The 26,531-nt window shown below is 42.0% G+C and overlaps 1 protein-coding gene across 1 annotated transcript; it reads left to right on the top strand.

Annotated features, from left to right (window-relative positions):
• Nucleotides 1-13,247: 13,247 nt before the first annotated feature.
• On the top strand, nucleotides 13,248-15,458 carry LOC134355225 (transmembrane protein 61-like). Its single transcript, XM_063065010.1, has 2 exons — nucleotides 13,248-13,564; nucleotides 15,137-15,458. The coding sequence occupies exons 1-2, from the start codon at nucleotides 13,248-13,250 to the stop codon at nucleotides 15,456-15,458; spliced, it is 639 nt and encodes a 212-aa protein (XP_062921080.1).
• The last annotated feature ends 11,073 nt before the right edge of the window (nucleotides 15,459-26,531 follow it).

The raw sequence follows: 26,531 nt of genomic DNA, 5'->3' as shown, positions 1-26,531 counted from the left end.
TTCACAAAGGTACCAGTGGATATAGGTAGGTCACTGTTTGCGGATGATGGGGCCTTGTGGAAAAGAGGCAGGAACATGGACCATATAATCAGGAAACTACAAGAAGCAATTGATGAAGTGGTGGAGTGGGGTTATGATTGGGGATGTAGATTTTCAGTAGACAAAACTCAAACTGTATTTTTTACCAGGAAAAGGGTTGAGGTAGGGAAGAAGTTAAGGATGTATGGGGTTGAATTAGAAAGGGTTGCATCATTTAAATTTCTGGGAGTTATATTTGATTCACGATTAACATGGGCAGACCATATCAGGAAAGTTGAGGAGAAATGTAAAAAAGTAATAAATGTGATGAGATGTTTGACTGGTAGGGAATGGGGAGCAAGTTGTTCAGCTTTGAAGAGAATGTATGTGGCTTTAGTAAGATCTGTATTGGATTATGGAAATATAGTATATGGATCAGCGGCTAGGTCTCTTTTAAGGAAACTGGATGTGATTCAGGCTCAGGCCTTGAGAGTGTGCAGTGGGGCTTTTAAAATGTCACCAGTGTCAGCACCACAGGTAGAAATGGGAATAATGCCTTTGGAACTAAGAAGGATGCAACTGATGGCAAACTACTGGGCTAACTTGCAGGGGCACAATGATTCTCACCCTACTAAAGGAGTGTTGCAGGAGTGCTGGGAAAATGGGAGGTTTCAGAGGGATACCTTTAGTCGGGTAGGGAATGATATTGCGAAAGAATGTGGAGTATTTGATCTGAGGATAAGTCCTTCAGTAGTTTATCCGGTTGTAGCTCCATGGAAGCTTGTATGGCCTGACATAGACTGGCATTTGTTAGAGGTAAAAAGGAAAGAAAGATATAAAACAGATTTGGTAAATGCATTTAACTGTCATGTGATGGAAAAGTATAGTGATTATACTCACATTTATACGGATGGTGCGAAGGAACCTGAAACAGGAGTGACAGGGTTTGGGGTGGTAATACCAGCAAAAGAAATTGGAATCAGCAGAAGAACATCTAATAAGTTAGGGGTGTTTACAGTGGAGATGCTGGCAGTGTTGGTTGTGTTGCAATGGGTGCAGAAAGCCAGACAAGCCAAAGCATTGATATGTTCAGATTCATCCTCAGTTCGAGCAAGTTTAAGGTCTTTTCACACAAACAGTCGGCAAGATGTACTTTATGAAGTCCTTTAGTTAGTTACAAGAATTGCAAATCAGGGAGGTCAGGTAAAATTTCTATGGGTTCCAGCACATGTAGGGGTGAAGGGGAATGAGAGGGTGGATGAGTTGGCAAAGAGGGCGTTAAAGAAAGAAAATGTGGAAATGCACATTAGTATCAGTAAAGCAGAGGTTAAGTGTGTAATCTGGGAAAAAGTCAACCGAATGTGGCAAGAAAGATGGGACAGGGAGGGGAAAGGGAGGCATTTATATCAAATACAAAAGAGTGTTGCAGTTACTAGGGTAGGTAATAGAAACAGAAGAGAGGAAATTGTGTGGACTAGGTTAAGGCTGGGGCACTGTGCATTAAACAAAACATTGAAAATGATAGGGAAACACCAGACAGGATTGTTTGAGGAATGTCAGGAAGAGGAGTCTGTAGAACATGTAGTTTTGTGTTGCAGGAAGTATGGGATACAGAGAGAGATGATGAGAAATAAATTAAGGGAGTTGGGGATGCAGGAATTCACATTAAAAGGGTTGCTGGGCATGGGTGAGAGAGTACGTCCAGGTATTTTTAGCGTTTTTAAGGGGTACAAGGGTTTTTTATAGAATATGACGAATAAACAGGAATAGGATACTAGGATGGTCAAAGATGGGAGGGTGAAGTGTAGATTTGTGTGTGTGTGTGTGTGTGTGAGAGATTGGGTGAAGGGATTTAGAATGTATGTCTAGTGCACATTCTGGAGCAGAGGATGGCGGTAATGCACCATTAAACTGGATGCCAACCGCCGTAAAACAAGATACAGACAGACAGACAGGGTCATCCTGTAATTTTAAAAAGGTAACTTTGATTAGCAATCCTTGCCTAAAAGTTTCAGATTTGAAACATGTTTAGATTTCAATATACTTGAAAAGGTTTGAACAAGTACCATGTCAAATGATAACTTTTTGAGACTAAACATTCAGATTCGTGGAAGCATTAGTCACCTGGAACCAGGCACTTGAGCTCAACTCGCCTATGTGACGGTAGTGCCCAACCAAACTAGTCCCCATATGCCCACATTTGGCCCAAATCCCTGTAAACCCACTCTTAACTATGTCCTTATGCAAAGGTCTTTTGACTGATGTTACTTATACCAACTTCAAGCACGTTCTCAAACAGCTCGTGCACCATCTTCTGTGTGAAGAAATTTGCCCCTCTGGTCCCTTAAACACAAACAGACGAGAGAGACTGCAGATGTTGGAAATCTGGATAAACACAGTGAGTCAGGCAGTAAGCAATGGAGGAACAGACGGTGTATAGGGTGGAGACACTTCATTGAACAGAACAGCCCTGTTCAGACCACTTAGCCCACAATCTTGTGCCAATCATGATGCCAACTTCTCCTAAATATCTTCTTTCTGTGTATCCTCTGTATTTCTCCATTCCTTTCATATTCATGTTTCTATTGTCACGTACCCCGTGACGGGTTAACGAACCAGCAGAAATAGAAAACACTTTGGAGTCCAGTATTGCTATTAACTAATAATATTTATTAGTAACTACGCAATAGAGTAATATAAATGTAGATAAATCAAACCGGTTAGCAATGATTATATGTAAATAAGTATATCGGTAAGTGTGGAAAAACATGAAAATCAAGCTTCTTTAAGTCTAGGGGTAAAGAGATAGTCTTACGACAATGAGTAAAGTTCAGTTCAGTTCGTGGTATTGAGTTGAGTAGTGATGGAGAGAGAGGGAGAGATTTGAGTCTTCAGTTGAGCTGAAGCTGTCGATATTCCTGTTGTCCTCCGATATCCTTTAAAAGTCACCGACTGTGACCACAACAAAGAGGACCGTTTTTCTGTGGTGGAGCTATGGACCCAGGCAAGGGTTGGACACATGGACAACTCCCCATTGGTCAATCCCTTTTCTCACTGCAAGAGCCACTGATCGATCCTCCAAAAACCCACTTTTTCTGTGGGCACTACGAAGCTCATTCAGTGTCCAAAAACGTGCCGCAGGTCTATCATCTGACCTCCTATTTATCTCACCGTACTGAGTACCAACTGTCTCTCAAATAACTCCTCCTTTCTTTGTCTGTGTAAAAAAGTACAAGCAGGCAATGTCCTTGGAGAAAGTATAAACAACCTCCAGAGAAACCATAACCTCGATTGTCCATCAAATAACCCCACCCCCAGTCACCATAGCGACTTATGAGCTGCTTGGTGCTCGCTCTCTCCAACTCAGCAGAAATCCAACAGTAAGTCTTTGTCTCTCTCTCTCTTTTCAAAACCAGATGTCGGTGTTAGATACCTCTCTCTCTCTCTCTTTTCAAAAACACAGTTCACAGGGATAATCGAGCACAGTTCATAGGGGTAATTTAGGACCCCATCACACTACCCAAAAGCCTCTTAAATGCCACCAAACTACTCAATTCCACTCCCATCCCCGGTAACTCATACCTGACACCCACCACCCTCCGTAAAAAGCAAACTTGCCCTTTATCTCTGGGTCCAAGCAAAGATGTATTTGTATGTCTTTTTCATGACTGCAAGCCAGTGCTGGATACTAAAAACATCAAATGCTGTAGGAATATCCCATTGGTGAGTTGTTTGATATCAATGGAGTTGCCTGGACTTTTTGCAAACCATTGTGCAGAGAGAGTGCGTGATCAAACAAACGGAGTAAGTGTTTGTCTTAGACGTTTCTATTGGGATCCCAAGATCCTGTTAGATGTTGGTAACATAGAATATTGCAAGTCCGATTCACTAGTGACACCAACAGCTGCTTTGCTACGGTTGTGGTAAAGACTAGGCCTCTGCTGGGTGCACTGGAATGGTGCTGGGTTGGGCACTGGCTATCCCATCACTGCTGCCCTCCAGTGTTCATTGAGTGGAAGAACATGCTAGACCAGGACAATCTACAGTGGACACTGTAATACCATCAAGGACTGTTCGCTGCTTCCCTAACAACAAACCACGGGTCACCAGTGATCTAAAGGCTCTTCTCAACCACAGGGAGGAATTGAAACATGTGCAGAGGGAGCTAAAGGAGAAGATCAAGGTGGCGAAAGAGGAATTCAGGAGAGGGCTAGGGGACAAGCTTGGGCAGAGTAGCACATGGTGAAAGCTGTGGAGAAACATAAAGAACATCACTGGCTTCCATCAGCCTAGCTGTAGAGCCTTGGAATGCAGCCGTGAATGGGCTAATGAGTTAAACCAATTCTCTAACCAACACACATCAAAGTTGCTGGTGAATGCAGCAGGCCAAGCAGCATCTCTAGGAAGAGGTACAGTCAACATTTCAGGCCGAGACCCTTCGTCAGGACTAACTGAAGGAAGAGTGAGTAAGGGATTTGAAAGTTGGAGGGGGAGATCCAAAATGATAGGAGAAGACAGGAGGGGGAGGGATGGAGCCAAGAGCTGGACAGGTGATAGGCAAAAGGGATACGAGAGGATCATGGGACAGGAGGTCCGGGGAGAAAGACGGGTGGGGGGGAACCCAGAGGATGGGCAAGGGGTACAGTCAGAGGGACAGAGGGAGAAAAAGGACAGTGAGAGAAAGAATGTGTGTATAAAAAAAATAACGGATGGGGTACGAGAGGGAGGTGGGGCATTAGCGGAAGTTAGAGAAATCAATGTTCATGCCATCAGGTTGGAGGCTACCCAGACGGAATATAAGGTGTTGTTCCTCCAACCTGAGTGTGGCTTCATCTTTACAGTAGAGGAGGCCGTGGATAGACATGTCAGAATGGGAATGGGATGTGGAATTAAAATGTGTGACCACTGCGAGATCCTGCTTTCTCTGGTGGACAGAGTGTAGATGTTCAGCAAAGCGGTCTCCCAGTCTGCGTCGGGTCTCGCCAATATATAGAAGGCCACATCGGGAGCACCGGACACAGTATATCACCCCAGCCGACTCACAGGTGAAGTGTCGCCTCACCTGGAAGGACTGTCTGGGGCCCTGAATGGTGGTAAGGGAGGAAGTGTAAGGGCATGTGTAGCACTTGTTCCACTTACAAGGATAAGTGCCAGGAGGAAGATCAGTGGGGAGGGATGGGGGGGACGAATGGACAAGGAAGTTGCATAGGGAGCAATCCCTGCGGAAAGCAGAGGGGGGGAGGGAAAGATGTGCTTAGTGGTGGGATCCCATTGGAGGTGGCGGAATTTACGGAGAATAATATGTTGGACCCGGAGGCTGGTGGGTTGGTAGGTGAGGACCAGGGGAACCCTATTCCCAGTGGGGTGGCGGGAGGATGGAGTGAGAGCAGATATGCGTAAAATGGGGAAGATGCATTTGAGAGCAGAGTTGATGGTGGAGGAAGGGAAGCCCCTTTCTTTAAAAAAGGAAGACATCTCCCTCGTCCTAGAATGAAAAGCCTCATCCTGAGAGCAGATGCGGCGGAGACGGAGGAATTGCGAGAAGTGGATGGCATTTTTGCAAGAGACAGGGTGAGAAGAGGAATAGCCCAGATAGCTGTGAGAGTCAGTAGGATTATAGTAGACATCAGTGGATAAGCTGTCTCTAGAGATAGAGACAGAAAGATCTAGAAAGGGGAGGGAGGTGTCGGAAATGGACCAGGTAAACTTGAGGGCAGGGTGAAAGTTGGAGGCAAAGTTAATAAAGTCAACGAGCTCAGCATGCGTGCAGGAAGCAGCGCCAATGCAGTCGTTGATGTAGTGAAGGAAAAGTGGGGGACAGATACCAGAATAGGTACGGAACATAGATTGTGACAGATACCAGAATTGGTTGTAAACCTATTCTCCAATAGGTTTGACAATTGCCCTCTTGTTCACAGCCCCCTCAGCAAACCAGTCCAGGTGCTGAGGCACCCAATGCCTCCCTTCTCCCTCCTTACCCCTCCAGTTCAACACATGGATGAACAACGCAGGCTACCACTGTCTACATCCCTTCCTTGCCCACCACCTACCATCCAAACCTCCACATACTGACTACTATTGTCCTGAACTTCACCTCCCCCAGCCCCCACCATCAACTCCCCAGTCATCATGGACTCACCTTCACTACTGAGCAGGTGAGAAGGGCTCTGGGGAAACTCAGACATGGCAAAGCATTGGGACTGGATGGTGTGAACCCCAAGGTCCTGAAGGAGTGTGCTGAGCAGCTGTGTGGAGTTCTCCAGTGCAGTTCAGTCTGAGTCTCAGCCTGGAAAGTGTCCTGACTGTATGGAAAACACCATGTCTGGTCCCAGTACCCAAGAAGGGCCAACTGAAAGTCTTGAATGGCCACCGTCCAGTGGCCCTGACCACACATCATTGAAGACCCTAGAGAGGCTGGTGCTGGCTCCCCTCCAACCCCTGGTCTGATCAGCCCTCAATCCCCCACAGCTTGCCCACTAGGAGCATATTGGAGTCAATGATATTGTCATTTACCTGCTGAGCAGCGTGGATAAGCAGGGCAGCACTGTGAGAATCATGTTTTTGATTTATCATGTGCTTTCAGTACCATACAGCCCTCATTGCTGAGAGAAAAGCTCCATTCAAAGCAGATTGGCACTTCTACTGTGTCCTGGATAATGGACTACCTGACTGGCAGACCACAGTTTGTGCAGCTTCAGAGCTGTGTGCCAGATATGGCTACAAACAACACTGGGGCCCCACAGGAGACTGTATTGCTTCCCTTCCTGTTTAATCTATATACCTCAGAATTTAGATACAACACTGAGCCATGTCATCCGCAGAAATTCTCTGATGACTCAGCAATAGTTGGGTATGTAAAGGGAGGATGGGAGCATGAATACAAGGCCCTGGTGGAAGACGTTGTCAAATGGTGCAAGCTGAATCATCTGTGGCTCAACATCAGTAAGACAAAAGAGATGGTGATGGACTTTAGGAAGACTAAACCTGCACTGCTCCCTGTTACTATTGATGGTGAGGATGTGGATGCGGTGAGGACCTACAAATAACTGAGAGTGCACCTGGATGACAGACTCGAGTGGAGGACCAACACAGAGGCTGTGTACAAGAAGGGCCAGTGTGGTCTCTACTTCCTGAGGAGACTGAGATCCTTTGGAGTATGCAGGCCTCTCCTTCACATCTTCTACCAGTCTGTTGTCACCAGTACAACCTTCTATGTGGCGGCGTGCTGGGGCAATGGCATCAACAGGGATGATGCCAACAGGCTCAATAAACTGATTACAAAAGCTGGCTCTGTTATAGGAGTGAAACTGGACACAGTGAAGACTGTGGTAGAACAAAGGACCCTACGTAAAATCGTGGCAAATCTGAACACTGTTTCTCACCCTCTGCATGCCACTTTGGCTGAACAGAGGAGTACTTTTAGTAATAGATTAAGACAACTGTGCTGCTCCAAACAATGCTATATGAGATCATTCTTACCCTTGGCCATTAGGCTCTATAATGAGTCAACCTATAGCCAGGGAAATGATGACCCCCTTCCTGTTAGATTGTGGTAACTTATATTTTTTCTTCTACTTCTTTTCTAATATGGCACTCGTAATGCTACAGAGACACTATTATTTCCTTTGGGATCAATATAAAGTATCTTTCTATCTATCTATCTCATTACTTCTTTGTCACTTTATCCACTTGTATAGCCACTTTCAGTGAATTATGAACTTCATCACCAAGATCCCTCTGACCTTCAGTGCTATTAAGTGGCCCACCATTAACCGTGTACTTTCTGCCTTTATTTAACTTCCCAACTTGCCCAGACTGCCTATCGCCACAATAGGTCTACAGCAGATGCAATCTCAATGCCACTTCACACAGCCTTAGATCACTGGACAATACAAACACCTATGTCAAGATGCTGTTTATTGACTATAGCTCAGCATTTAACACCATCATTCCCACAGTTCTGATCGAACCTGGACCTCTGTACCTCCCTCTGCAATTGGATGCTTGACTTCCTAACCGGAAGACCACAATCTGTGTGGATGTGTTAATATCTCCTCCTCACTGACAATCAACATTGGCATACCTCAGGAGTGTGTGCTTAGCACACTGACTGTGTAGCCTGGTACAGCTTAAATGACATCTATAAATTTGCCTGTGATACAACCATTGTTGGTAGTATCTCAGATGAAAATGAGAGGGCATACGGGAGTGAGATAGATCAGCTTGTTGAGTGGTGTTGTAGCAACAACATTGCACTCAATGTCAGTAAGATGAAAGAGCTGATTGTGGACTTCAGAAAGGGTGAGATGAGGGAACACAAACCAATCCTCAGAGGGATCAGAAGTGGAGAGAGTGAGCAATTTCAAGTTCCTGGATGTGAAGGTCTCTGAGGATTTAACTTGGTCCCAACATATCCATGCAACTATACAGAAGCCAAGACAGCAGCTATGTATTGTTAGGAGTTTGAAAAGATTTGGTTTGTCACCTAAAATACTCATAAACTTGTATTTACATACCATGGAGAGCATTCCGACAGGCTATATCACTGTCTGGTATGTGGTGAGGGTTACAGAAAGTTGTAAAATTAGTCAGCTCCATCTTGGGTACCAGCCTGCCTAGTAGCAAGGCATCCTCAAGAATCGGTGCCTCAGAAAGGTGGCATCGATTATTAAGGACCCCCATCACCCAGAACATGCCCTCTTCTCATTGTTCCTGTCAGAAAGGAGGTACAGAAGCCTGAAGGCACACACTCAGTGATTCAGGAACAGCTTCTTCCCCTCTGCCATACGATTCCTAAATGGACATTGAACCCATGAACACTACTTCAGTTTATATATAATTTCTATTTTGCACTATATTTAATCTAACTATTTAATATACACATATGTACTTACTATAATTGATATATTTATTTTATTTTCTTTCTATATTATCATATTATCATTTATTGCATTGAACTGCTGCTGCTAAGTTAAAAAGTTTCATGACACATGCCGGTGATAATAAACCTGATTCTGATTCTCATTAAACTCTATCTGCCACTTCTCTACCCGTATCTGTAAGTGATCTATATCTCACTGTATTCTTTGACAGTCCTTTACACTGTCCACAACTATATCAATCTTGGTGTCATCCACAAACTTGTTAATCCACCCATCAATATTTTAATTCAAATCATTGATATATATATCTATATCTATATATCTATATCTATATATATCTCAAACAATTCACTTCCACCCACCTAAGATATTTATCAGAAGTGCTGCATACGCAGGGCCCTTCGCATTATTAATGATCTCTCCCATCCATCCCACAATCTCTTGACCCCCTATCATCAGGCAGGAGGTACCATGACATTAGGACAAGGACTGATAGGATGGGAAACAGCTTCTTTCCCCAAGCAGTGAAACTATGAACTTCCTGCCACCACCCAGATCTCATCATGTATGAAGCCCCAGTCATATTACACTGTTTACTTTTTAACTTGTGAAGAAAATGCACATTACGCTAAATCTTAATCTCCTGGAATATATTTTAATATCTGTTAATTTAGTGGTGGAAATATTACTTTATGAGTTGTATACAACTTATATGGCCTGTGTTGTGCACTTTGGTCTGGAGGAACATTGTTTCATTTGGTGGTATACACGTATATGGTTGAATGACAAACTTCATCTTGAACTTGAACTTAAACAGAAGCCCCTGCACCAATCCTTGCAGTGATGGACATAAAGCCAGAATAACCTCCTTCTACCCCTGCTATCCGTCTTCTATGGGCAAGCCAGTTCCGAGTCCAAACCTGCAATTCACCTTGAATCCCATTTTTCAAAAACCTTTATCTCCCTAAACCTATGCCCTCTTGTTTTCAGCTCCCCTTTCCTGGGTGGTGGCGCAGTGACATCAGCACCGGACTCCGGAACGGAAGTTCCCGGGTTCGAATCCAGTCGTGCCAGGTTGAGTGTTGAGCTCGCAACTTGACCTCATAAAATAAAGAAAAATACTGTGAAATGTCAGTGCGAGCAGTGGTGCCCCACACAGCCTTCCGATCCGCGCTTTGTGAGGCATGAAAATGCCCGATGCTGGTCTCTCAGGCCTGAGTCGTCGTCGTCATCATCATCATCATCTTTCCTGGGGAAAGGATTGGACTCACTATGTCAAATAATAATAGTACTGTATGAAGATCAGGCTGGGAGCAATTATAATTTTTGCCTCCATTCGTTTTCCTGACATGTTTTGCACTACAAATTTCAGGAACTAAAAATTCAAGTGGAACTTTGTTTTGGAATTCTTGCCATTTTTGTTACATAACTATCTTGAAAGAATGCCAATGACCTTGGGATCCTTGTCTGATCTTCCACTCATGCTTGTGTACAAAAGAATGGCTGAGATTCTTATTTAAATAAGCAAGTAGGTGCAAATTTATAGGATATCCTCTAACTTCACGATACGTCACACATAAATGCAACACGATGCGGCCACCAGAATGAAGCCTCCATTCAAAATTCAAAAGGAACTACTTGCATTTTAACTTGCATTACTTCCTAGTGGTTAACTTCATCAAGGAAATCTTGAATTTTCAATTACTGAATTTTCAGTACAACTTTAGAGGGATGATATTTAAAATATCCCATATCTCCTGTATTAGGACATGAGAGCTTCTTTTGCTATGATTAATGCCCAGGTGCTGTGGAAAAATCTACAGCTGAAATGAAAAGTAAAAGATGCGTGTAAATCCTGTATGGCACCAGCTTTCACATTCAATTTCCTTTTGCCATTGTGTTTTACACAAAAGGAAACTGTCCCATATTTAATATAACAATATAGCTCTAGTTTACACTGATAACATGCTCTTAACAATGACTTTGGGCAAGGCCGTGCCATTTACCTCAAGAATTCTTCTATGTCTTATATACAAACATTTGTAATTGTTTCATAATCTTTACAATTTTCACTCATTTCTTCTTCCCAATTTCATATTGAATTTTTCCATTAAAACATTTCCTCTTGTCCTAAATATTTGTTAGAATCTTAATCAATCCCATGTTTACACACTAGTGCCAGAATCTCCCCTTCCCCAGCTCCAACTATCCATTCTTACTCTCAATGAGATTGTTACCATTGACAGTTTCCTGCTTCCTAGAAATATTCGTCGAGGAATGTCAATATTTCCACAATGGCGAGTATGGTGTTTTATATGTGCACTCTCAACAAATGCTCCTTTTATGTCAGTAGGATTAACAGAATCCACCTCATCAGTAGTAACATTTCACAGTTTTTACAAAGGGAACATTAAAATAGCAAAGGTTCAAGTTTCAGAGTAAAGTTATTATCAAAGTGCATGCTATATCGCTGTATATAATCCTGAGACTCATTTTCTTGCAAGTACTCACATTAAATACGAGAAAGACAATGGAATCAATGAAAGGCCACACTCGGCAGAACAAACAACTAATGTGCAAAAGACAACAGCTGTGCAACCACAAAAAGAATAAATAAACAAAATAGCTAAATAGGTAGATACATAAATAAATAAATAAACAAACAATAAATACCTGGAATATGAGATGAAGAGTCCTTGAAAGAGAGTCCATAGGTTGTGGGAACAGTTCAGTGATGGGGTGAGTGAATTTGAATGAAGTTATCCTCTCTGGTTCGAGAACATCGTAAGTCCCACATACTGAAGATTTCTTTGGTTTTGAAACCACAGCAATTCAGGTGAACTTACAAAATATACAAATATGAAAAATATACAATTCATGGGAATGCCTTCCTCCATGTTCTTCATTACCACGCTGAGAGTATTACCACAGCTTTGATTTGTAGCTATGGCAACAGTGAAAGCATAGTACAATGGTGATGCAGTGATTAATCATGTACCATACTCCTTAAGGTGATAACAATCCATCAACCTTAAAGTAATATTTAAGCTTGCAGCTAGTGTCACATTCTAAAATATTATAGTTATAATCTGAAAGGAAGGGCTAGGCTGTTAGGAGTAATTTCTGAAAAAATCTTTTGACAAATATCAAGAACTCTCTGCCCCTCCATCCTCTAAAATGTGGTACAAGAGGAACTGGAACCATCAAGACCATGAAACCGTAAGGCATAGAAGCAGAATTAAGCCACTTGGCCAATCTAGTCTGCTCTGCCATTCCATCAAGGCTGACGTATTATCCCTTTCGACCCCATTTTCCTGCCAAAAGTTCCCTCCCATAACCTCGACACTAATCAAGAACCTATCAACCTCCACTTTAAATATACATAATGACTTAGCCTCCACTGCTTTCTGTGGCAATGAATTCCAAAGATTCACCAGCCCCTGGCTAAAGATATTCTTCCTCATCTCTATTCTAAAAGGACACTTTGAGGCTCTGTCGCCTGGTCGTAGACATCCCCATGTCCTCTCCATGTGCACTCTAGGATGCAGCTGATAGATTTTGAGAGGTAAAGTTATTCAGAAATTTCTAGAAAAAGTGAGTAGATTAACTTGAGGAATAGATTGTAATCTATCTCAATTTAGAGTCAGGTTCAAGGTAGAATGGTCTTGTCCCTCATGCCCCTATTTTCCCATATACTCCTGAAGCCACATGAATGTCTTCACAGTTAATCTTGCTGCCAATTGTTTTGTCATATGCAGATTTTGATGTTGCGGCCTTTATCCAAGCTCAAGTCATTTACATATATTAAGAGCAGCTGCCCCATCGCTGACTGTCAAATCTTGGGCAATGTCAGCTCAGTTTCAAGTAGTCATGGGGGTGTAGTTACTGCAGAAGAACTTTCATTTTATCTTCTAAGTAAGATATATTATCTTTCTTCAACATATAGAACATTTGTACATCCTTGCTGTGCTTACCTGATACTGATTTTGGGCAACTAAAACATAGTTTTTCAAAAGTCACATCTTGTGTGTTAAGGTACTGATTTTCAATAAGGAATGAAAATGTCACAAGTACCCACAGTGAATTGGGTTAAATGTGAACTATAGTGATATTTCCTCATTTTTATCTTATTGTGCTTCAAGATCATTTCTAATCATTTTGTAAAATGAAATCTGATTATTGCTGTGTTATTTGTTATCACTTTGTCAAGAGAGATGTCATTTCTGTTTCACTTCCTCTGTTTGCAAGGATGTCTTCAGGGTTTGGGCCATGGCTTTTCTAAAAACTGAACAAGAGACTTGTCGGCACATGTCTTCAATTGGACTTCCGACTTTGTACCCAAACTAAATGGCGTGCACCCGACTACGCAGTAGACTCTCAATTGGAGGAGGTGTTCTTCTCATGTCTGCAGCTGTTTGTTTTGCCTGGTGGAGTGATAACAAAACATGTCCTGAAAAAGTGGAGACTATCATCGACCAAACCTCCTTGAGCCCACTGCTGAGATTACTGTCTTTTCTGTTCTGCTTGATTGGAGGATTCCTGCTTCTTTTTGGCTTCCTATGGTCTGTAAAACTGAATAGGCAAATATCCAGTGGATACAGGCAATGGAATAGAACAACCTCATATCCCAATACCATGGAACAGAGAGCCAACTATAGGCACAGGTAGGACAAACAGCAGACTAGTTTCGGAGAAGGAACAAATTCTATTAAGTTGATTAGGCATTATTTTTGAGACACTGTTTTTCAAACATTGTCGATGATGATTGGAGCTGTGCAAAAAATAATGCTGGCCTTGCTAGTGACACCAAAGAATGATAAATAGAAATCACCATCAAAGGAGTTGCGACTAAAATGCTATTTTACAATATAATGATGATAGGTCCAATAAATGCTAAAATTATAAAATAGCCACCATCCAAGCCATGCTCTCTTCTCGCTGCTGCCATTGGGAAGGAGATATAGGAGCCCTAGGTCCCGTACCACCAGGTTCAGGAAACATTATTACCCTTCAACTAGCAGGCTACTGAACTAGCATAGATAACTTTAATCACCTCAGCTCTGAACTATTACAGAATTATGGACTCACTTTCAAGGACTATACAACTCATGCTCTCAGCATTACTTTCTACTGTTTATTTATTTATTTATTTATTTTTGTATTTGCACTGGTTGGCTTATTTTACACACTACTTGTTTGTCCGTCTTTGTTTGTGTGTAGTTTTTCACTGATTCTATTGTATTTCTTTGTTCTACTGTGAATGCCTGCAAGAAAATGAATCTCAGGGTAGCAGATGGTGGCACAAACATAATTTGATAATAAATTTACTTTGAACTTTGAGCTACTTCAGAAAGTAGAGAAAATCTATTATTTTTTATTATTTGCAGAGAAAGTATGATAAATGTAAACAAAAATTGAAAGTCTCAAGCTCCAAAAAGATTTTCTAATGTCATAGTAATGGATAAAATGCTCATTCTACCTGCTCATTTTACGTATTTCGATCAAACCTTGCACCCGTGTCTCAGTCACATTCACATTTTGCTGGAAATTGCACATTGTGCTTCAATGCTGAGTAGCCCAGTGCCTCAATTTTGATTTTTTTTTAAATTTTTATTTTAGTAGAACAGAAGGGTAGCTAATCATTTTAAGTAATTGATATCACTAATTTTTAAAGGCAAGAGTTTACGACATTTGTTCTGAAAATAGGAATTAAACAATTGTTTTTTAAGAAAAGAGTCCGCCATTCTGCTCATATATGCACCTCAGAATCCGAATCAAGTTTATTATCACTGATATATGTTGGGAAATTTGTTATTCATGAAATTTGTTGTTTTGTGGCAGCAGTATAGTTTAATACATAAAATAGACTATAAATTACAATAAAATTATATATATATATATATGTAAAATAAATTGTACAATAAAGAAAGCAAATATAGTGAAGTAGTGTTCATTGGTTCATGGTCAAGAAATATGATGGTAGAAGGTAAGAAGCTGTTCCTAAAATGTTGACTGTTTGCCTTCAGGCTCCTGTACCTCTTCCCTGAAGGTAGCAATGAGAAGAAGGTATGCCTTGGGTGGAGGGATTCCTTGATGATAGATGCTGCCTTTTTGAGGCATCGTCTTTTGAAGAATTGCATGCGTTCCTAAGCATTGTACACATGCTAGTATAATTAATGTATTTCAAGTGAAATTTCAATTTTTGGCTTGAAAATTTATTGTTCTTTCTTTTCTAGTGATCCTAATAACCTACAAGCCCCTTTGTACAGCCCGTATTGTGAGGGACTCAACTGCACATCAGTGATCATGGTGCCAACTAACAGCCTTCTGATTCCACTAGCATCTGAAGAGCCAGCTCTGCCTCCATCATATGAAATGTTAACAGACACTAGCCAGATTCAACTTCTACCCTGTACACACAGTCCATCTAACAGTACACTTTCACAGAGGGAGCAAATTCAGACTTTGCAGAAGGAAGAACTTAGACCAGGCTCTCTAACATCAGCCACTAACAGCATCCCTCCACCCAGTTACAACAATATCCATTTGCACGTTTAATGATGTCCAGAAGACCAACATTTTCAGTGACCATGAATACACCATTTTGAACTTCTAATAGAGTGTTCTTTTCAGTTAGAAATTCTTTTCTACTTCCTAAGTTAGGTGTTTATGACTCTAGGTTCTTTCACTTTTTTTTAAACAGGTAAAGCTGAAACACAGTGTTGACAGTGTTGGCACGTGGCCAAGTGGTTAAGGTGTTGGGCTAGTGATCTGAAGTTCGCTAGTTTGAGCCTCAGCTGAGGCAGTGTGTTGTGTCCTTGAGCAAGGCACTTAACCACACATTGATCTGCGACGACACTGGTGCCAAGCTGTATCGGCCTTAGTGCCCTTCCCTTGGACAACATTGGTGGCATGGAGAGGGGAGACTTGCAGCACGGGCAACTGCCGGTCTTCCATACAACCTTGCCCAGGCCTGCGCCCTGGAAACCTTCCAAGGCGCAAATCCATGGTCTCACGAGACTAACGGATGCCTATTTATTTTAAAGCTGATACAGTACATCACGTTAGGATAGTTGTTCTTCACAATTTCTCAGTTAAGCAATGGAAACCACCATTGCCAACACCAATGTGGCTTGGGGTTCTTGTATAATGTGTATGTTGTCAGAACATAAGTATTGGAATTCAACTGATGTAAAGTGAATTAGATTAACTTTTTCAGAAATCTGTATGTACTTTCTGCTGTTCTAATAGCTAGTTGTGAAGAGTATGTAATGTGAACCAATTTAATTTTAATTTAATTTACAAATTTTCCTAACTTCAATGGATAATATAATTCTATCCATAGAACCTTATATGTTATATGTTTCATAGGAATACCTCTTTAACCTTTCTTCTTAGAACGTGAAAAATAAGTTGTTCCATTTCTTGGTGGCATGATGATGAAAGTAAAATAAGAGATTCTGATCAGATCACTGTAAACTTTTTATTTAAATAAATTTTAATGTTCTCTTGTATTTTAATTCTAATGTTCTCTTGTATTTTACCAACTGTACTTGATTAGCCCAAAAGGAATTTATTAGACTCCTTGGAATGGTGCTTTTCTACATGATGCTTACTTTTGACATACATGTATTGGGCCAAACAGTTTGTATATGTTCTGCTGTATAGACAATAGACAATAGGTGCAGAAGTAGGCCATTCAGCCCTTCGAGCCAGCACCGCCATTCACTGTGATCATGGCTGACCATCTACAATCAATACCCAGTTCCTGCCTTATTCCCATAACCTTTGATTCCGCTATCTTTATCCATCTCTTTCTTGAAAGCATCCAGAGACTTGGCCTCCACAGCCTTCTGGGGCAGAGCATTCCATATATCCACCACTCTCTGGGTGAAAAAGTTTTTCCTCAACTCCATTCTAAATGGCCCACCACTTATTCTTAAACTGTGCCCTCTGGTTCTGGACTCACCCATCAGTGGGAACATGCTTCCTGCCTCCAGCGTGTCCAATCCCTTAATCTTATATGTTTCAATAGGATCCCCTCTCAGCCTTCTAAATTCCAGAGTATACAAGCCCAGTCGCTCCAATCTTTCAACATATGACAGTCCTGCCATCCCGGGAATTAACCTTGTGAACCTATGCTGCACTCCCTCAATAGCAAGAATGTCCTTCCACAAATTTGGAGACCAAAACAGCACACAATACTCCAGGTGTGGTCTCACCAGGGCCCTGTACAGCTGCAGAAGGACCTCTTTGCTCCCATACTCAATTCCCCTTGTTATGAAGGCCGGCATGCCATTAGCTTTCTTCACTGCCTGCTGTACTTGCATACTTGCTTTCAGTGACTGATGTTCAAGAACACCTAGATCTCATTGTACTTCCCCTTTTCCTAACTTGATTCCATTTAGATAATAATCTGCCTTCCTGTTCTTACCACCAAAGTGGATAACCTCACATTTATCCACATTAAACTGTATCTGCCTGCATTCTGATAACATCCTCCTCACATTTCACACTGCCACCCATATTTGTGTCATCAGCAAATTTGCTAATGTTACTTTTAATTCCCTCATCTAAATCATTAATATATATTGTAAACAGCAGTGGTCCCAGCACTGAACCCTGCGGTACCCCATTGGAAACCGCCTACCATTCCAAAAGGGACCCGTTAGTCGCTACTCTTTGTTTTCTGTCAGCCAGCCAATTTTCAATCCATGTCAGTACTCTGCCCCCAATACCATGTGCCCTAATCTTGCCCACTAATCTCCTAAGTGGGACTTTATCAAGACTTTCTGAAAGTCCAGGTACATTACATCCACTGGCTCTCCCTTGTCCATTTTCTTAGTTATACCCTCAAAAAATTCTAGAAGATTAGCCAAGCACGACTTCCCCTTTGTAAATCCATGTTGACTCGGACTGATCCTGTTACTGCTATCCAGATGTGTTGTAATTTCTGCTTTTATAATTGACTCCAGCATCTTTCCCACCACCGACGAAAGGCTAACCGGTCTATAATTCCCTGTTTTCTCTCTTCCTCCCTTCTTGAAGAGAAGGACAACATTAGCCACCCTCCAATCCACAGGAACTGATCCTGAATCTAAAGAACATTGGAAAATGATTACCAATGCGTCCACGATTTCTAAAGCCACCTCCTTAAGTACCCTGGGATGCAGACCATCAGGTCCCGGGGACTTATTAGCCTTCAGACCCAACAGTCTATCCAACACACTTCCTGCCTAATATAAATTTCCTTCAGTTCATCCATTACCCTAGGTCCTTTGGCCACTATTATATCTGGGAGATTGTTTGTGTCTTCCCTAGTGAAGACAGATCCAAAGTACCTGTTCAACTCGTCTGCCATTTCCTTGTTCCCCATAATAAATTCACCCGTTTCTGTCTTCAAGGGCCCAATTTTGGTCTTAACTATTTTTTTCCTTTTCACATACCTAAAGAAGCTTTTACTATCCTCCTTTATATTCTTGGCTAGTTTACCTTCGTACCTCATTTTTTCTCCGCATATTGCCTTTTTAGTTACCTTCTGTTTCTCTTTAAAAGTTTCCCAAACCTCCAGCTTCCCACTCGTCTTTGCTATGTTATACTTCTTCTCTTTTATTTTTATACTGTCCATTACTTCCCTTGTCAGCCACGGCCTCCCCTTACTCCCCTTAGGATCTTTCTTCCTCTTTGGAATGAACTGATCCTGCACCTTCCGCATTATTCCCAGAAACACTTGCCATTGCTGTTCCACTGTCATCCCTGCTAGGGTATTGTTCCATTGAACCTTGGCCAGCTCCTCCCTCATAGCACCATAGTTCTCTTCGTTCAACTGTAATACTGACACTTTCGAGTTTCCCTTCGCCCTCTCAAATTGTAGATTAAAACTTATCATATTATGGTCAATACCTCCTAATGGCTCCTTTACCTCGAGGTCCCTGATCGAATCCAGTTCATTACACAACACTAAATCTAGAATTGTGTTCTCTCTGGTAGGCTCCAGTACAAGCAGTTCTAAGAATCCATCTCGGAGGAACTCCACAACTCCCTTTCTTGGGGTCCAGTACCAACCTGATTCCTCCAGTCTACCTGCATGTTGAAATCCCCCATAACAACTGTAGCATTACCCTTGCGACATGCCAATTTTAACTCTTGATTCAACTTACACCCTACATCCAGACTACTGTATAATAATCAAAGGGTCTGTAATTCTGGAATGCAGTCTGAGATATGTACTTCTTTAGTGCCACACTGACCTGTGAGTCAGGAGATTGAGATCACACCCAACTCAAGAGCTGTGCACAGATCTATTCTGGCTTTGGTACCAAAGTTATGGTGTGCCTTTGAAGGTCCCATTTTTCAGGTGAATAATTGAACTCAGTTTCAAGTGGATGTGAACAATCTATTGAAGATGAATGAGGAATTTCTCCATGTAGAAATATGTAATCCTCAACTACTGAAAGCAATGATTTTATCAATTAATGCATTACATTTGTGAGGCATTGCTCTCCGCTCTCCACAAAATGACTACATCATTCCCTATGGCAAAAGAGCAACTATGCATAAAATACATACATTGAGTGTATGTTCATGGTCTTCTGCTGCTGTAGCCCATCCTCTTCAAGGCTCAACATGTTGTGCACCCAGAGATACTGTTCTGCACATGACTGTTGTAGTAAGCCCTCTATTGATCAGAGTTGACCATGAATGTGGTGTCCAAGCTGTCTACGTGATATACAAGCTAGTATGCAAGCCAAGGCAGTACGATATGGAGAGCAAGCTGTTGCCCATGCAGTAGACTCCCTCACTCCATGCGGCTGATGAATCCAAAGGAACAGCAGAGACCAATACAGTTTGGCACCAGCGGTGTCACAGGAGTTGCCAGTCAACTTTGAACTCAAAGTAGGCCAGCCTTAGAGACTCCAGCTCTGGATTTTTCCTTGAGGTTTACTCCCAAAGCCTTCCCCATGAGTGGATATAGCCACAAAGCAGCGGAGGTTTGAGATGAGAGTTTTCCTTCTCCTAGATGAGCTGCCAACCACGGCAGATGAGCCCATCTGCCTGAAACAACTGTTTTAAGACACCAGTAACCTAGGAATGGTTCCACCAAGTTTACTAGCTAAGCCACATGTGAAGGCCAGGAGCTGGACTTGGTTGTTAGAGCTAATGGAGACACACACCTTTGGGAGCATTTAATAGGTAGTGGGAGTTTATCCCCACTACCAATCCAACCATGACAAATTTAAGGAACCACTGTTGTAATGTGTGGTTATTGGAGTTACTGATGCCTTCCTGTCAGCTTAAAACAGTCTGATCATTCTCCTCTGACCTCTCTCATTAACAAGGTTTTTTTTGCCCACAGAACTACCATATACTGGATGTGTTTTGTTTCTTACACCATTCTTTGTAAACTTTATGGACTGTAGTGTGTGAAAATCCCAGGAGATCAGCAATTTCTGAGATATTCAAACCACCCTGTCTGGTACAAGCAATTATTCCAAGGTCAAGGACATTTAGCTTGCATTTCTTGCCCATTTTGATATTTGGTCTCAACAACCAACTGAACCTCTTGACCATGCCTGCATGCTTTTATGCATTGAGTTGTTGCCACATGATTGGCTGAATAGATATTTGCAGTTGTATAGGTATATCTAATAACTAGCAAGCAGGTGTACCTAATAAACTGGCCACTGAGTGCATTGGCAGTATGGAGCTTCATGAAAGGCATTATATATCTGCATTTATTTTGCAATCTCAATAGATTAGAGCAAATCTTCTGGTCACATGATTGGAGTAAGTGATCAATGTCAGAAAATCCTTCAAGAGGGTGAAGCCTTGCAAGGTGTCAGGCCCTGATTGTGGCCACCTAGCAGTATATTTAAATAAAAATATAGTCCAACCAAAGGCAGCATGTAGTTAGACCATTTAACTCAACCATTCAGATCTCTCTGCAAAATGCAATGTTATTGCCATGAACCCAGTTGCCACACAGGAGAAGATGCCTGCAACCCTGTAGCAGTCAGCAAATCCATACCGTTGGATGCCCACTTGCTCATTTGGGACCTGGAAAGAAGCTGTAATTCAGTGAACAACTTAAAGCAATTCTTCAGCTGTCGGAAATCGCCTGAGCTTTTTTTTTACCTTTGTGAATTTCCAAATATCTGAAGGGAAGATCTTGAGCTAAATCTCAGGAAGCTTTACTGCATTGTAATGGATTAGATTTCTAGGGCAGGGTTAGAATTACCCCAACAAATCTGTCCCAGTGCTTCAGATATATAATGGAGGGCTTTACTGAGTCTTCTGCCCCTCCAACTAATGAAAGGTTTAGCAGGGGTCTTAAATAAAGTAAATTGATTCTGCAGACTATGTCTCAAATACTTAGCATTTCGTATTTTCCATATCTTGTATAATGTGACAAATAAATAGTAATCTGTAACAGGAGGTATCAGAGTAAATCATTTACATGAGTCCACTCTCCTGTATCTTGTTTAGGTTTCCTCTGTGACTGAAGGAGTGATTTTTTTTTACTTTAAGAAAAGGAATTGGATATGATATATGCCTTATAATATAGCAAAACTGTATAGGGATCTATGTTGGTCAAAACATTCTGTCGATGAAACACGTTTCACAACACAATGTCTGCCTCCTGAAATTATGTTAAGTCATAGATTTCACCATAAATTGTAATGTAGAAATGCTCTGAGAACAACAAGACATAACAATGGGCTGCAAGTAATCCTTCTGCTGGGATAGATTTTAAGGACTTCCTAGGAAACTGGGGTTTTATCTCTATTGGTGGTATTAATTTCGAAGTTTTTATGCTGATGTTTGCTTGTCCAGACGTTATTCAATGGCTTTTCATTCTTAATTCCCGTTACTAGAAATGCAAGATTGCAGGGGTCATGTTTTGAGATGAACTCGAAAGAAAAGAAGGTGTGATAGAGAATGTACCTAGCAAATGCTGCGTACTGTTCTGTTGAAGCCCACAATTCCACAGCTGATATCATCTCACCAGGGCAGATATAATTTTAGTGCAAGTTCCTCTTCTGATAGCACAAGCTATGGGACGAGTTTAGATGCCATTTTGGTGGGAATGGACAAGCTGGCCGAAGGGCCTGTTCCCATCTCCTTACAGCATTGCTAAGATAGTGTGGTTTATATCATAAATCCTTCACAATCCCATCACCATACCCCGCCCCCCACACACTTCTTCTGAAACCTGAGGATCTGGCAGAACCAAAACAGATTTTCCTTCTCTGATATCATTACTGGGCGCCATGGAGTTCTGGCACAAACATGAACGCAGTAGATAACAGTAGTCTGGATTGTGTCTGTTTGCTTGCAGGATTGTTACACTATGACAGTAATAGCCACTGGCAGCACCAGAGATTTTTTCTTGGTGGTGCTACAGTGGGGCTGAATTATTCAGTGATGGTGCTGAGGGATTGCTGCATGGTAATATGTATTCTCAAGGCCAGATGCGTGGCATTCAAAAGTCAGTTTCAAGCATTATGTGTCTAGTATAAACGCCTTTGTTGATTCACAAGCAACAGCAATTGATAGATCTAATATAGAAGTGAACTGTGACAGTGTCAACAGCATCGGAGACAACCCGGGCTGCACAGAGCATAAACAAACAAACCAACAGAGCATCCGACCCACAGCGCACAACGTGAATCACGCACCAATCCCACAATCAGCATCAAATGTGTGCTTTTCAACTGAAAAACACAACGCTAACCCACAATGTCCACTGCTATTCACATTACATATACAGATAATGCCAAAAGATACACCATTATTAAAGTCAAATAAGGCAAACAACAGATGCAAGGCTTTACCAGGAGTTGGACAAATCGTTCTCTGACCATGCAACACCTCAATTAATTCGACTATTGAATTTAAAACAAAAATCAACAGAATCACCGCTTGGGAGTCTAAGCAAAACCAGTAGGATTAATAGCAGTAAATGAAATATTTTAGGATTTGCAGGAAACATAAGGACTATGGGGTATCCACCACAAAATAATAATAATAATCAGCATTAATCTTGGCCCAAATTTTTAAATCAACTGCACTCACCATTGATGTTTTCAGAGAAGCACAATCCGTCTGTTGTTGTGATTGGTGGCGAAAGCATCAATGATTTTCTGGATGTCAAGTGCGTTGGTCCTCTGGCTGTTTTATGGCCCACAGGGCCAAATTGCTGTTCCGAGAATCGCCACTGCTATTCCTTAGGTAGTTGTTGAGGTGTCTGAGGCAAGAGAAACTCGGTTCGCATGAGGCAGATGTCACAGGCAGAGTCAATGATATGCAGATTAGTTTGTATAAATCTATAAGTGCATCGCGGTAGGGTCTCATTAGAGCTAGAAATTCCACTGTGTCATTCACCGTCTGTCCTTGCTTTTGTTTTGTTTCCAGCAGACGCCGAACCTAATGTAGCTCTGCAGTCAGGTTCTCTTCAGTCACTCCATAGTATTGGGTCATTAGCCAAAGACAATTCTTGTCTAGGAAGAGCTTGTGTTTGGGACTCAATGCTGAGACTCCAGTCAGAACACCCCCAGTCTCAAATGAGAACCGAATTTTCATTTCAGTCAGAAGTCTGTCTTTAACCGGATAGAAACAGTGGTTGCGAAGGTCATCAGAGGATGTGACCATAGTGCGTTCAGTTTGGGCCTCAAAAACAAAATCATGTAGATGGCGGGGTGGCTGGGCCTGCCTCCTTTTATGTGGTCTGCTCTGTATACCGGCCTTGACGCACAGGTCCCTAGCTCTTACCTGAATTTCACTCCATGATTCCTCTCCATGTTGTGCTGAGAGTGCATCGATAACAGACTGAGCCAAGTCCACAGCGGATGAAAGCTCCAAACTGGGAGATTGTAGCCGGTCTGACATGAACTTGGTGACTCGGAATAAATCCTCAAACAGAGTGAGAAGTAAAGCAAACTGCTCGACAATCAGTCCATTGACAGCTCTGGCCTCCATTTTCCTCTGTGCATTTGGTTGACCCATAATATCCTGTAGTGTAGCTAGAATGGCAGGGAGTGATTTCCTTATAGCCCACAAAGCTGTATACTGCCATGCCCAGCATGTATCTGACAATTTCTTCAACTCCACGGGCTGTCCACCTGCTTGTACGTTGCTCACAACATCCACTAAAACAAGGTTAAGTCTGTGAGCATGGTAGTGTATATATAATGCCTGCGGGACCTCTTTCCTGAACCTCTCTTGTACCCCGTTATTGCACCCAGACATCACCGCTGCCTCATCATAACCTGTACACGCTTTCTTATCAATAACACATTGGGCGAGTGTCTGTTCAATGCTTTTAAGAAGCAACTCTCCCCACCACCACTGATATTTGCTCCTTTTTACTCGTCTTTACTTTCATCCACCATGATGGCAAAATGTCCAGCCTCCTTGATTTCTGCACTTATTTGACGTCTGACCATATCTGCCATAATACCCATAATTTCATTTTGGATATCGTGATGTATGTTTTTTGCATTTCCAGGATTGTCTGCTATTTTTTTAGCTATAGTCTTATCAAACTTCCCAATTACACTGAGCAACTCAACAAAGTTTCCCCTATTGCCAGATCCATCATCCTTCCAGTGTCCTCACTGGGCAATGCCTTGGCACGCAGTATAGCGTAGAGACTCAACCACTGCTCTCATATACTCACGATTTTCTTGGACAATCTTTACATGTCCTTTATCTTCCAAATCCCGCTCCATTTCTTGTTCCTCTACTTCGCCCTCACACTCCTTCGATGAACTGCTGTCGTCCTCATCCCCACTTACTTCTTTCTGCATGTCACTTTCAATTAAGACAGGCTCAGGCTGAGACACCACTGATTCCTCTGGATGGGGTTGTTTTCTGACTAAAAATCGATCCATTTTTCACGCCGGCCAAAATAATGCATGTGCCAGGCCCACGCTTGCTTGTAAAAGCACAATGTGTGTGTGTGTGGCATCCGTTAGTCTGATGAGACCATGGACCTGCGCCTGAATGTATACTAACAATCTCTCGCGTGAGTGAGAGTGAGTGACATCACCACCTTAAGTGATCTTAGATCAGCTTAACTGATCTTAGGACAGCAACGGCAACACATTGACAATGAAGGAATAAGCGGAAGTGTAGAGTGGATATGACCTGAGACCAGCACAGAGACAGAGCTTATAACTTTATTGCTGCGTGGGTGCTATGGTAACTGGGGGTGCTGTTTCACTAGATCAACTGGAGAAGCAAGCTGTATTCAAAACTATACAGAGAAAGCAAAGCAGCTGCAATTTGTATGTGAAATTTCAGTTAATTTCTTGGTGGTGCTATTGTAATTACTGCTGGGGATATAGCACCAGCTAGCACCACCTCAGCACCGTCCCTGGTAATAGCACAGAGAAGTTCAGAGGGGATCACCATCAGAAGATCCTTATAAGACTAGAAGACCAGAAGAGATTCTGTCTGCTCTGTCATTTCATCATGGCTGATTCATTTTCTCTCTCAAACCCATTCTCCTGCCTTCCCCCGTAACCTTTCACACCCTGACTAATCAAGAAACTATCAACCAACCACTGCTTAAATATGCCCAGTGACCTGATCGCCACAGCTGCCTGTGGCAACAAATTCCACAGATTCACCACCCTCTGGCTAAAGAAGTTCCTTCTCATCTCTGTTCTAAATGGACATCCCTCTATTCTGAGGCTGTGTTCTCAGGTTCTAGACCCCCCTACTATAGGAAACATCCTCTCCACATCCACACTGTCTGGACCTTTCAACATTTGTTTATGTTTCAATGAGATACCCCCCATTCTTCTAAACTCCAGCGAGTACAGGCCCAGAGCCATCAGATCCTCCTCATCCCAGAATCATTCTCATGAACCTCCTCTGAATCCTGTCCACTACCTTCTCAAAGCTGGCACCTTCAAAATAAGCCTTTTTCTCTTTAATCTATAGTATAGATGCAGACATCCATTCCCTTATTATGGTTTGCTACTTCTTACTGTCGAAATCCTCACCAATAGCATTCTGAATTTTTACCCATATTATGACTCTTATTTATTTGTCTCTGTACCTTGCATGGAATTTTCCATTCCTCTTAAATCCATTTAACTCTAAACCTAATGGTGTGAATAATTGTACAAATTTTCTTGAGAATTAATTTGCATTTTTCCCAGAGATTAATAAACTGATTTAGACCTAAAGATAAAGATTAGCACCATAACTCATGTCCCATAACTGATTTTTAGCATACATGCTTGTGTAATAAATTTCCTTTTATCTTTGTGTGATAATTTGACAACACAATACATCATGATAGGAAGGGATATATAATCCCACGTTTAAACTGAGATTGAAAAAAAATATTTACTGCCTGTTATGCCTCTGGTGCTTAGGGCTCTATCTCTGTCTGTCCTTGGCTATCTTTTCGATTGTGCCCCAGGTGTGGTTCAGGGTCCTCAGTTCTGCCTCCACAGTACAGTGCCAAGTTCCCTTTGGGCTCCAGCGTTTCCTCTGCCCTTCAGGGGTCCAAATGAAGTGCTGTCTTGATGATAGAGTTGGCCTCTCGTCTCATCGCGTGTCCAATCCATCTCCAATGTTTCCTCATGATCATTGTGGCCATGTCCTCTTGGTGAC

Source organism: Mobula hypostoma, chromosome 12 (assembly GCF_963921235.1).
Source record: "Mobula hypostoma chromosome 12, sMobHyp1.1, whole genome shotgun sequence".
NCBI classification, from domain to species: Eukaryota; Metazoa; Chordata; class Chondrichthyes; order Myliobatiformes; family Myliobatidae; genus Mobula; species Mobula hypostoma.
The sequence above is the reverse complement of the archived record's forward strand: the minus strand, read 5'-3'. Positions and strand labels throughout refer to the sequence as shown.